At 37.2% G+C, this 14,124-nt stretch overlaps 1 protein-coding gene across 1 annotated transcript in view; it reads right to left on the bottom strand.

Annotated features, from left to right (window-relative positions):
* Window positions 1-13,647, bottom strand: part of MAP3K7CL (MAP3K7 C-terminal like) — a 29,926-nt gene extending 16,279 nt beyond the window's left edge. Inside the window, 3 exon segments of the mRNA XM_066177337.1 lie at window positions 5,022-5,080; window positions 13,089-13,197; window positions 13,453-13,647. Coding sequence (XP_066033434.1) covers window positions 5,022-5,080; window positions 13,089-13,197; window positions 13,453-13,647 — 363 coding nt within the window.
* Between the last annotated feature and the right edge of the window lie 477 nt (window positions 13,648-14,124).

Here is a 14,124-nt window from a genome sequence, read left to right as displayed (position 1 = left end):
TTTTTAATTCACCATAATTTATTTGCATTTATGTGTTTGTTTAACTGTGAAAAAAAAAAACTTTCTCCTGAAAAAGTTGAAATTTCAAGAAAAAATAGTATCAGGCAGTTTTTCCAGCTCATTTGAACTTGTCCAGAAGTCTTCAGCATTGATCTAATTAAAAAGTGGGGTCTTGCTTTTTGTAAATTTGGTAACTTTCAGCGGAACTCTTCTGGAAAACTGGAAAATCCAATGCCAATATTTTTAATGTGGCCTATGTTCACTATATGGCCTTGTGCACTCTTCTATGACAGAAAAAAATGCATTGTGCCAAGCAAAATGGCACATTGCAGCTACTTTTTGTTGTGCAACTGGAACTCTTCCACCAGTTTCAGATACCCATCCTAGGATAGATCTAGTCTAGTTCAGTTTTACTATGAAAGTAAACAGTTCTCTTTACTCCAAACAATTCAGGTCACCTGGATGAGAGTAATTGTGAGTTTTGCTCTCCTTCCTGGGAGATTTTCCATTCTTTTCTAACCTTAATATGTTGCTCTCACCTGGTGAACATGCTTACATGTTAACATACATGCATAAAATGGTCTTACATAATCTAAGACCAAAGTTATCACAGCAGCATTACAGGAGACATATCAAGTTCATAGGCAATCAAACCTAATTATAGAGCAACACACTGCTCTAGGAATTCTCATGGAATCAATACATAGTAAAAAAAAAATCCAGCATCCTCTTTAAAAACACAGTATGCTTTTAAACTTCCTTGAAAATAAATTTATGTGTCTAACAAGAATCCTGGCACTCAGTAGAAGCAATTAGAGTTGCAGAGTAAACAAGGTTTCTGCTAAATGGATATATCACACACAACACACTGCCCCTTCCTAACATTTCCATTACTTCTTATATAGGAGCATTCTTCACTTAAACAAGAATAACTATCCTTTGACTTAAAGAACTGATGTTATAAATGGTTGGAGCTTTTTCTCTGTTGCAGCTATTTTATAGTCATCTAACTACAAAGATTTGTGACACAAAATACATAAATATCTCTCAAAAGCTCACAATTTCATGAGACCACAGAACCACTGAATTGTTTTGTGTTGGAAAGGACTTTAAAGATCACCTTGTTCCAACCCCCTGCCAGGGACACCTTCCACTAGACCAGGTTGCTCAGAGCCGCATCTGGTTTTGAAAGATAAAGAATTTCAGAACACCCTGTGTATATATATGTGGCTTGTGTTCTTTCCTCTTCAGGACCAAGCTCTCAGCTGGAATAAAGACTTAGACAGAGAACAGAGAGATGAACTGAGCAAGTCACAGGAAGTGTTGGAACGGGACAGGCAACATACAGGGCATAGTAATGCAGGCACTTAACACTAGATATCCTCCTCTCCACTCAGTGACCTGAACAACAAGGCCTTGGATGCTGATGTATGTTTCTAAATACAGCAGATAACCTGTAGTAAAGTGTCTGTCAGAGGGGTCACTACACAGCTAATCAAGGAAGTGCCTTCCAAAGACCCATCCAGTTGTTACACAAAGCAAAGGATAAAGTTTCCCAGTGACAGAGACAGGTGTAACCAGCCTACCCCTCCTGCACTACCCACCACATGGCACACACAGGAGGGGGGCAAAAACACCAAAGCCAAAGTAAGCAGGTATTGCTCATCAGTGAGAAGAGAATCATTTACAATACTGCAGACAAAAGGAATTGAAAGCAAGAAGTTTAATAGTATGAGTTTTGTTTCACTGATAACTTAGCAGGAAGTTATTTTTAGTGTGTGTGTGTGTGTGTGGGGTGTTTAATAATAAAGCTGTAAATATAGCTTAAATTGATCTGTTCTCACATAAAGGGCTTTCATGTCTGGTTGACCACATATCAATTTTGATTTATAGTAGCTGAGTTATTTTCTTACAAATTGCTTCTTGGAATGGGTAGAAAAATGTTACACTCAAAAGTAATTTGAAAATAAAACATGTTAGTCTGAAGCTAGCTGGTACATCAGAACACACAGACTGATCATTTTTATTCTTCAGAAAGAAGCTGCAACTAGGACTGTCGTTTAGTAAGAGTCCTTATAGAGAATTAGCTTTATCTCTAAATCTTCTAGGAAGACATTCCCTCCAGGCAATCCTACCACCACCTCTGTAGAGCTGGGTGCTTGGACATCAGAGTTTGTTACCCTGCCAAGGGGAGGCTGCACTGAACTTTGCCCTGCCATCTGATTCTGCTGCCCAGGGAACAAATATGGAAGGATTGTGGAAGGAAAAGTGGGACCACCAGGTAATTCTGCTCAAATAGCCAAGTTCTCTGCCAAGGCCTAACATAGGAGGACAAGGGCTTGAAGCCTAAAACAGAGGTGCAAATTACTTGGTACTCAGGCTGTGGACTGCTGCCTGCGTGCATAGAATTCTAAGGCTCTAATTTTCCAAGTGACTCGCTGAACTTACATACATAGCTTTCAAGCTGCTTTCAAAATCCAGCTTAAAAATCAGCTAATTTAGGCTTTTTGTTTGTTTGTTTTAAAAACAGGTTTCAAAATTTTCCTTTGTATGCTTGAAATCTGTAAAGTTATTACTTTTTTTAAGGTGCCTATTACTATATAGCCACATAACTTGCATTTATAATTTGCTTCTTTAAATAAAATTCAAATGGTTTTGACTGTATTTATGGCACACTGACAAAAATCTTGTGGCTCTAAGATATGATATTTTTATTATGAACATATGTACCAGCATTCTTACAAATTCAAGCATTTCAGGCTGCTATTACCACAGTTGATTAAAAGGTTCATTTACACAACACTGTAAATGTCATGTAAATGTGTGTGCTCTCTATTAATGCACTTTGGGACAGAAAAAAGCATGGATGGAATGACAAGGGACACCATCATTCACTACTTCTTCAGGTCCTGGTGAAGCCCATGTTACTTGTTTTTGTAATGCAGGAGCTACCTGTTTCAAAGCTGGCATGAATTGCAAGCACATGCCATACAGTTCTGACAAACCCCAGCTAGATTGTAGCAATTGAAAAAACCAGAATTAATAAGAAATGTAACAACGTAAATGATGACTTTGTAACAGTTATTGTTTGTTTGAAATTTTAAAGCAGATTAAGAATATTGTAATTACATTAAAGAGTTATCACATGAAGCTGTGATCCAGATTGACAAAAACAAGGAAATTCAAGTTTTTATTGCTAAATTTGAATGCAATATTACCTCTGCATCAGCTCAGAACCCTGTATTGACTTCACTGCCCTTGGATGAACATAAAGGCATTGGAATATAAATATGCACATAAGCTTGAAAAGCTAAAGGATGAAGTCCTACCACAAATTTTATACTTTTAAGTGGTTGAATCAGACAGGTAGTTCTAACAAATTATCCTTTCAGCTACCCTGATATTACCAAGAGAGTTTATGAAGGATAATAAAAAGAACATTACATGAATCAAAGCCTTTGATTGTTTCTTTGAATTTGTTATCATACTGAGATCATGAGAATAAAGGAAGGTTTTCTTGAAACAAATGTCAAGTACTTAACAGACCAATTGGATACACTTAGTTGGATTGTGCTAGTGTGCGCTTAAAAACTTTTACTGAAGGGCTATTATCCATCCAGCACACTTGAATGCTCCCAGAGGAGCATTTTCAGCCTATCATGAAATTCCATATTTAGAGTATATTACAGGTTCCAGAAATGTAAAATCATAAAAGTCCTAATAAAAAAAATCATCACTTGTCCTGCAGAGTACTTATATGTAATGATAGTAATTTTGCATGTATCAACAGCAGCAATAATAATCATACTTTGTTCTTTCAGAGCAATCCTCACCCACTGGTCTTAATGCTCTTTAACAAAAAAGATAAAAATTATTAACTTAATTTCAGAGATGAACAGAGGGATGAAGCAACTCTAGGATTAGGCAATGTGTCACCGAGAGAGTTGGAAACAAAATGCAAGTTCTTTACTTTCAATTCAGTGCTTCAGCCATGAAATATGATTGCTTTTCTCAAATTGAATTCTTCTAAGGAAAAAAAACACCAATCATGTGTGCTGCACTGGAAGGTTAGTTGAATAAAGAGGTTAGCATACTACCCGGTTCCTTTTGTCCCAAATCTTAAGGTGTTATTAATTCCTACTTATGCCTAAAGAACCTGCCCATGTCCTCAGGATGAGAAGGATAGAGCAGGAAGAGTCTGTCATCCTCCATTCCTTTCTCAGTCATCCTTTTGATGGGAGCAGCAGGACAGAAGTGTCAGGCCTTGAAGTCAGCAGCCCTCCTGTGTTGTCTCACAAGTTGATGGGTACAGGAAAGACAACATTATTGGACAATGAATGGTCTACTGATGCCTATTTCAATTTACAGTCAGGAAACAACTGCCTTCGTAGTGAAATATCAGAGGAAGTGTAAATGTGTCTGGGAAAACAGATGATCTGAAGTAGTCTACAAAAGCCAGCAAACACTCCAGAACCACCACAGAGGAAAGGGAAATAATCCCTGGATGCAGAACTGACTTTGTGCCTGGTGAACCATGGAGTTGCCATCAACTGCTCACTGTCCAGTATATTGGGGGCCCATCATCCTATGCTGACAAATCAGACTGGTCACCAAAGGATTCTCTTGGAATGGTTATGAGAAAACTAATGATATCAGTCATAGCACAGCCTGAAGGCATTAGAATGTACAATGCCCATCTCATTCCTTCTCCCATCAATTGAACAAGAATTCTCTTCATTGCAGTGCAGCAGCACTGCAGGAATTGCATAGAAAATCTTAAAAGCAGGCAAGATTGTTAAAATAGTAATTCCCTGCAGTTGGACTAAAAATTTTCTGTAGATCTTGAAAAGACAATGTTTTCTTCTACAGATATATACAATCTTATTAAATGTATTATCTTATTTAATAGGCTAGAAAAGCACCACTAAAAACTTCCACAATAGTCTAACAACCAGAGGCTTTTTACAACAACAAATACAGTGAATGTAAAGTAGGACTGTCATAAGAGAAGAAAAGTTTACCTGCAGCTGCTGATCTAGTTCTGGAAATCCCAAAGAGAAGTTTTCAGGGGAAGCATCATCTAAAAGGTGAACATGATGTTAAAAGTCATTGTCTACCAAAGAAGGCATTTCAAGTAACCTGTTTGATGAAGTTCTATATTGCATATATGGACAGTAAAATCGAGATCCTGAAAACACCTCCATATCTTATCTTTTACACTTGAGATACCTCAGTAGAATTCTTGAAAATACTAGTGGGTTGGTAATAAGATAAGTTTACATCCTGGAAATACAGAAAGTTTATTCTGCATTGCAGTGATTAAGAAACAAAACAGTTAGTCCAGTAGAACATGCGAAAATTTAACAAAACAAATAAATCTAAACTGTTTTTCTTCCTGAGCTCTCTTCATTACACTGCGAAGTAAAGGACTGCCTTAAAGGACTTTAACTTGTCAATCACAATCCTTATTAGCTAGAGTTAGTTCAATCATGAAAACAAACCAAGTTCTGTTTTTATTTATTTGTTTGGGGGTTTTTTAATTTATTTTTAGTACAGGCTTCCAGCAAAAGTGGGACAGATTGTGCCAGTTACGTCAGGGTTGTGATGTGGACACCTGACCACTAGTAGCTGGACTGAGATCAGAAACATGAATCACACTTGGTAGCGCCAGTGCAATATTTCTTTCTCAGTGACTTTCACACTCTCAGTTTTGCATTGGGTTATGACGACTGTTTATTCATCTTACTACAGGTTATGGGAGGTGAAGATAGTGTTACTATTAGCTTACAGTCAGTTATTTGTAAGGGGTCAAAATTAAATAAGGATGGCTTTTATAGGAGAAAATCGATAACACAGTTCAGATCCTGCAACCTGCTGTGTACTTGTAGACTTGAACACAGCAACAAAACCCCAACAAGATCAAGAGGACCTCATATCAAACCAGGATTCTAAAAGAGTACAGACTAGGATCTAAATTATTTGTCAAATATTTGATCTTTCTTTCTCCTGGCCTCTGTGGTTATACAGCAAAGGAGGTTGGGGGGAAAAAGTGAAATAAGTCATCTTATCCTATGAAAAATAAACACACCAGCTAACACATGGTCAGGGCCTTACTCAATAACATAGCTAGAGTTGGGCAGTCTCTGGGAAGAGATGCTCAGAGAAGGAAAAAAATATATAGTGATAAAAAGCAAAAGCTCTTGAACTTCCTCAGGAAACAAAGTGAAGTTCCTGTATTTTCATGGAGTAGTTGTCTCGCTAGCATTGTCAAAAAGTCATACCCATATCATGTGAGTGTCCCCCTTCTTTCTTCACAGCATATGCCAAGCATGTCCATTCTGGAAAACACTTAAATTTCTTTAATTGTATAGAATTGTATCATGCTAATATGCAAGTGTTTATCTTTCATTTGCTCTTGCTTTCTTCTGCAATATATAAATAGACTAATATTCTAAAAGAAGAAAGATGAATCATATGGCAAGGCTAAAAGAAAGGACAGAATAAGACTCAGTCTGACTAGGGCTACAGCTGCTCTACAAGTATTTGGCTGAATAGCTGTTAAATATTCTGACAGAGATATTGGACCAGAGTCATGGATGGCAGTTAAACTGCTATTTGTTTTGGCAATTCCAGCAGTACAATCTTTGGTACAGTAGCTTTATGGAGGGATCTTGAACACCTTCAAAATTCAGAAAAACAGAGCAACAGCAACACTCCAAATGATTAAAAAATTTTGAAGAAACATCAGACAGTAATTACATTTTCACAGCATCAGCTATTAATAAAAAAAATAAAATTACTGCAGTATCAGAATATTGGAAAATAAATTGGATCATACTCCAAAAAGGAACAGTTTAAAAATTTGGAAGTACTTTATAAAGGATGGAATAGAGAGAGAAATTAATGTAGAGGAAATCCTTCCAATAAACAGATGTTCCCTGCTTATTTTTTGAACTCAAGTGACTGAGTCAATGGTACTAAAAATAGAATGTACTGGTATCCTAACCATTATGACATACCATAGTACATTTTATAACAGGCTTGCCCTAGCATCCATTGAACAGCTGCTATGGTGGGTTTTTTTAGTAATATTAGTTTAAGACTTGTTTAAATCATCATCTGATGTGCAGAACATCATCAAGAAATGCTACAGATTTCAGCGTTTTGAAATTATCCTGAGCTCCTAATATTCTTAGGCTCTTTTGAGAACTTCAGCTGAAGAATTTAGTTTACAGAAATTAATAGAAATTTGCATTGCTAACTGCAATCTTGTTTTTCACAAAAAGATCAACAAAAGGCTTTCCCCACAGCTTTTAGTGAAATAAATGATTGCCCCAGATCAGTCTTTATTTTACTGTTGTCAAAGTAACAATCACAAAAATAACAATAAAAAATCACTTGGTACTAATGAAAACTTAAATTCCACACAAGGGGAAAGCAAATGAAAGCAGTCATTTGCCCCCTAAAACTTTTTTGAGGATCTTTTCAGGAAGTCAAGAGGAAAGATACAAACTCTTGCATTTTTTTCTGAAGAATTGCTATTCCCATTACATGCAGAATACCAGTCTAAATCACATTGACTTCTTGCCTTAAAAATCTATTGACTCTGAAAATCAGATACAAGAAATGTCTGAAACGCCAATGAAATTATTCTGAAGATCAAAACATTCTCAGAACTATCTCCTGATCTGTGTTTGTTATTTTCTATTCTACCTCTCCTTAACTAGAAAACAAAAGTCTGAAATACCTCTTTTTCCCCTTTTCTCAATTAATTATAAATTTTTACTTAATATCTAGATTATTATAAGGAATCACTCATACAATCAAAAACCACTTTTATAATAGAGTTAGTGGCTTTTCTGTGCCACAAATCCCTAAAATATCTAGACTGATTCTTCACCAGCTACAAACAGCATCTCATCCCTTTAGTCACTATGAAGAAACACATAAAGAAAAATTATTTGTAATTCAAGCTAGATGTTGAAAACCTATTTCATTTAAAATAAAAATATATTTAAAAATCAGAGACAGTAACTTACTGCACCTGAAAATGAGTCAAGATGTTGGTCAAAAGGAAATAAGAAAGAAGGAAAAACGTACATGTGCATATTATGGCCAGCAAACTCAATAGCACTATCATGTGATGTGAAAGAATCAGATCAGGGATTTCATTCCAGCCACCTAAGTTAATATATCTGTAACATGATTTCTAAATGAGTAGCATTTCCTGATTTCCCATAGATCCCAAATCTAATTTTGAAGTTCTGTATTTTAAAATGCCCTAAAGACCTGTACCCTGATTAAAACCCATGTGTTTTTAACCCGAGACTCAGTTCATGTGCATGAAATCATGTGATTTTCATGTTTGTTTCATCAGGTTCACATGCTCGCTTGACTTGCTGCTGAAAACTGTTATTTGTAACAAAGAGCATCCGAACTCAACACTGACTGTCTTTGCACATAAAGCTCACTATTAGCCCTGAGGCAGCTAATACATGCTGAAGTGGCACATTTTGAGAATGAAGCTTGATTTCTGGAAAGCTTCACTTATTTAATCATGTTCTGGCCTTCTGGAGATTCCAATATCCCAGAGCTCTATCATGTAGTCAAATGAGAGAAATCCTTCACATGTTGCTGTCTGATTGACACAATGTCTGTCACAATGAAGTGTAATACCCAAATTTTTTACTATACGGCTGTTCCATTTAACTGAACTGTGAGCTAAAGGCAGCAAATCCTTCAAGAACAACATCTGATTCACTTGCAGTATAATCTTGAAAATTAGTTTCTCTATGATCTTCACTAAGACAGGAATAAAATTAAGAATTTAATGTGTTGAAAGTACATTAAGGTTGCTAAATCAAGCACTTGAAACTTAGGAAGTGCCAATCACAGCTCTGCTTCCTTCAGTAACTGAGTTACGATCCAGTATTTAATTATACAGTCAGGTCCTACTATTTTTCTCCCACATGTGTGGGCCAATGTATTCAGATCTCTTCCTTCTAAATTAAAGAATTAAATTGGTAACATAAGTAGGTTGCTATCCTGTAAGTTGATCAGCCCTTGCACAGGAAAAGTGCTCAAACTGAACAGCAAGCACCACACCTTGCCCCAACAACAGTGCAAACAGCAAACTGCCTGTCAGGGTCCAGTCTTGGCCCTGGGAGGGCTGTGAGATCCAGCCATTCTGGGCCTGGATACTGACAGACAAGCATGGACTCATCAGTTTCATCCTGGAAGGCTGTGTGGCTAAGTGACTGCGACTTGGCACTGCTCTGTGGAGCTCCAGGGCTTCTATTCACAGCCCTGCCTGACACGACCTTACACAACCTCGCAGTTACCTCACTCGTAAAATAGTGCGGAACGGTCACTGCCCCACCCAGGAATAGGATGTGAAGGCTTGCTCAATACTAAGAGTTGTGGACCTTCCAAAAGTAGAAACAGTCCATAACAGAAGAGGTAAGAGCAAAATCCTTCTATTTCATATACCTTCACTCAAGCCTAACCATCCTCAGATCAATGTCCCTTTGAGGGTATCTCACTTGATTTCCTAATTCCCCACGAACCAAGCCCTGTAGGTTGTATGTAGTTTAGGAAATTAGCTCTGTAAATTTTAGCCATATATTTTAGCAATCCTCACTGGTTGTCAATCAATGTGCTGGAAAACCTCTGTGGCCATTACAACAAATATGAGGGTGGGGTAGGAATTTGAAGGTTGCTTTTGAAGAAGCAACCACTGCAAAACAGTCTTGCATGATAACTAGAAAAGCAAAAAGTTCCTTGTAATCACTAGGATAATGAGCTTAAAGAGGAGTAAAATAAGCAATTTTGCTATGCTTGCAAAAATATCACTCTGTTCCACTGTCAGGTTCATTAGAAGATGTATGTTTTGCCTTTGTTGTCAGTGATTTTTCTGGAAAGCGCTGTCAGAGGTAGACTAATTTCAAATTAAAGAACTTACTAACAGTTTCAGACCCAGTCATTTATCACCACATACTATGAGCAGAACTACTCAGCTAGATTCAAGCTTTTATTCTAGGAGGCAAGGTGAAGAGATATGAACCAATAAATCTTCCCTTTGAACTATTACACAAAATAAACCCTGCTGTCTAAATTCCATGAAGTTCATGTATTTGTAAGATTGATAAAAGTTAGGACATATTGAATTTATTTGAATAGTTAAATTCAAATTGTAACCATTTGAATGGTTAAATGAAATTGATGCTGACAAACCACAATGAATTTTGAACTTTGGAACACTTATTTGAATCTTGGAACACCACATTCAGTTCAAGCTGCATTAGTTTCCAAGTGGTGTAAGGTAGGTTGAAATTGTATGCTTCCAAATTCATTACTTTCAAATGGTACCTTAAGTCAAACTGTTGAGACAGTGTGCGGACACACCCCGGGAAATGTTAGTGAACTTAAGTTAAAGAGCCAAACATAGACATTTATATATACAGGAATAAGAGATGCACAATAAAACTGTCTTCTTATATAGCACCCACAGATGAGCTGCTCCTGAGACTTTTAAGGAACTGGTTACTCTACTTTCACATTAAAAATACCTCACAAAGCTGGCCAGAATTTCAGTCATCAGGTGTTGACTGACAAATAATGTTACACACATTATTTCTTTTACCCTCAGAATAAGCCAGCTCTGGTCTTGTAGGTCAGTTAACACAAAGTAATTTCTTCTCATGAGCTGAGAGTAGTTTTTCCTTTCACTGCTCCTCACACCCACTGCTTGGTTACAATCCTAGCCAGTGAGATAATCGGCACCCAGAAGAAACATTCCATTTCCTCTTTTTATATCCAGTTATGCTGTCAGTTCCTCCAAGTAAGCAGTTGCACAGACCCCGGAAGGAGAATGCAGCCTTTCTTGGTGAAATGTGCCACTGTGCCTTTCAAGTGGGTAGAATTTAAGGAAAAGCTTAAGTCGAGAGATTTCCTCACCACTTAGCCCTTGCCAAGAACTTAGTGTATCCTAGCAGTGCATGAGCTTCAGCTGATGCTCTACTATCACACATCAGGTAACTCCTGTTTGAACTGCAAACAAATATCCTCGTCAAGGAGAAGAAAAAGGTGAAAAAATATAAAAGAGTAAGGGGAAAAAAAAAAAAGCACCTGCTATGGAATACCTAAAGGTCTATCTGTTGAATGTTTTTGTAGCTCATCTTAAAAAAAAGTGTTAAATACTTGTTTGTACTTTCTTGAATCAACTTTGGCTTGGTGGAGATTTTCACACCTATTAGAAACTTATCTCTTTTGCCTTCTTGAAATACATCTAACATAAAAACCTTGAAATTCTTATGACACAGTAAAATATTAATGTTACTCTAGACCTCCTGGTGGCCCCCAAAGGGATGTGATGAACAGGGGAACATGGCACTAACTCTGCTGGTTTCTGGTTTTTTTTATCGGTACTCATGAAGATTCTGGATTGCATACTGCAGGAACATCTGTATATATACAATAAAGGATTCAAAATTTTAACAATTTAAACATTTCGAACAATTTAACAATATGTAGGAGAAAAAGATTACCTTTCTCTAATTGAGTTTATTTCTGTAAACATAGAGAGGCTGGAATTATTAGCAGGATTTAAAAAGTAAAAAATAAAATATGATGCAATGTTAAGGAAGCTAGACTTCCTGCCTTTCATGTCCCCTTCTTCCAAGCTATTCACAACCTTGTCATTTCCTACTGCCGTCTCTTGTCACAAACCGCTCTGCTCTCTTTGATTTTCCCATGGTCTCAGCTTTCCCTGACTTGCTTTCAGTGTCTCACATTAGCATTCTTTTTTCATAATTTGTAAGAGTGTTCCCCTTTCCTTTACATCTCTCTTCAAGACTTACTTGTGTAGGTATATAGGTATATTTCTTGCATAATTCCTGCAAGAAATTTACCATGTGACCGTGTCTTGAAAGAAGTGAATGATTCCTTACTGTTTTCTGTAATAAAAATGTAATTACCAGGTTTTTTTAATTTATGAAAGAGGGCACATAGTTTATCATGTGTTTCTTTATATTCCTTGTCCCAATCTTTCTTTGTTGCTCATCTTTATGATTTGAAAGTTAGCTTCAATAATATATGAAGATGTTTGGGTTTTAATTCCCTTGCTTAGGGAATGACATTGTATTTCAATATTGTAGCTGAAAATCAATAGGACACAACAATTAGCTAGGAAAAATAATGCACATTCTAAAATATTTTTAAAATAGAAAATTGCATCCAAGCTGAGATCCTATCCACACAAACCACAGGCAGTGACCTCACACATTATCCTACAATGCACAGTGTCCCATGAAGCACTCAGCAGCATAGGTTTCAGTTGTCCTTATATCTCATGCCATAAACATGTCTCAGCCCTGACTCCAGGCACTCACCTGTAGCAAAAGCAACAGCCAACTTTTTTTGGATGCTTTTCAGCTTCCCCTTTGATTTATTTCATTTTGACTTTCCCTGTTTGACAACAGCTCTCCTTAATAATGTTGAAGGTGCTAACTAATAATATTTATCTACTCCAAAGGATCCATGTGTATACACAGTATGTTTGGGGAAATTAATACTCCCTCAGCACAAGCTGATAGGATAAACATCAATGAAATTGCGATTGCTGTCTCAGAGAACATGCCATGTGAGGCACATGTTTCCTGAAACCTTTCACCAAGCTGGACATGTGTGGCACTTTCCAACCTTCCCCCTGGAAACCATCTCTTCCTGCTCTAGGATCATGCAAATTTGTCCTTTTACTTTTCTTGTTTTACAGTTTCACAAAATCAGACATACTGCACATGCAGGTAAATTTGACAGTTAGTTACAGTCCTAATTGCATTTCACAAACCACTGAAAGGAAGTAAAGATCGAAACTGTCAATCTAGTGAGTTTAGTCTAATGAAATTGTTAATGGAACATTAGAAGTTATCAGACAGAAAAACGGATCACATGCTACCACTCAGGAAAAAAAATCCAGCCATTACACTGGACTATGTTTGATATTGTAAACACTAAACACTGTAAAATTTAAGAGCAGTTGCGGTCTAAATTTAAAAGCATCTTGTTTTACTCCATAAATTAAACTGTACCTGGAGAATCATTAAGGCTGAAGGCAATTCGTACTGGCTTATCAGCAGGTACCCTGGCGGTGGTGATCATGTGGGCACTTGAGTCAATGCTTTTACTTGTTTGTTCCAGCTGCAATAATCCAAAAAATATATTTATTACAGAGCACGTGACATCACTCAACAAATGAGTTTTAATGCTTTTCATGCATTCACAGCTGCCTTTTCCATTCTAGCTAAGCAATGTTTAGAATCAAAGTCAAGGGAGTGCCATTTCACTTTTCCATTTAAAAAGGATTTAAGTGAAATTCAGTGCAGAAACTGCTTTTATATTTGCTATTTATAGATTAGAAAGAACGATGGCAAAGGAAGCTGCCTCTCTTCTCACCTGCTTGCTCCCTGCCATTGCCCCTTCAGCAAGCCTTGACTCGTGGCAATGCTGCCTGGTTCTGAAGGTGAAGAAGGAAGAAGGGGTGGGGAGCTGAGAGTAACATGACCCCAAGCCTGCCCTGTGATTGGAACTGTTCACACCACTCCACATGGTGTCAATGAGGAGGCACTCATCCTCCTAGCTTCCACCCATACTCCCCCAGTCCAACTGTGCAGGCAAGTCACACACTTCATGACAAAAAATTCATGGGGTCTCCAAACCTTGGTGGTGATTCTTCAGTGGAAGCCTGTGCAGGTGTAGGGCTCTGTCTGCATGAACTTGGCTTCTGGGTTGAGACCTTACTCAGTCCTCCGTCTTTCTTCTGAGACCATCAATTCCAAAAAGTGGTTTACTGTGATGAAACCCTGTCCATTAAGAAAACTGCTAGTTCATTTCAAATATGGCACTAAAGAATTGTTGAACAACAAAAGAACTAGCTACTTTTGATCTCTGATAGTGTAATTAAAACATCTCTGTGTCCTGAAAAGTTTTACTCTGAGCTCTACTATGTATATTTAACCTTTTGAATAAACAGTTTTGGTTAAACTCCATTGAATAGCTGAATGCAATCAATCCCTTTGATTATCTAGCACAAAGCTGCTAAAATTCAAAGATACCAATCTTCTGATT

This window comes from Chamaea fasciata, unplaced genomic scaffold (genome assembly GCF_029207755.1).
Source record: "Chamaea fasciata isolate MVZ Bird 193981 ecotype frontalis unplaced genomic scaffold, bChaFas1.0.hap1 SCAF_2, whole genome shotgun sequence".
In the NCBI taxonomy this organism is placed as follows: Eukaryota; Metazoa; Chordata; class Aves; order Passeriformes; family Sylviidae; genus Chamaea; species Chamaea fasciata.
The sequence above is the reverse complement of the archived record's forward strand: the minus strand, read 5'-3'. Positions and strand labels throughout refer to the sequence as shown.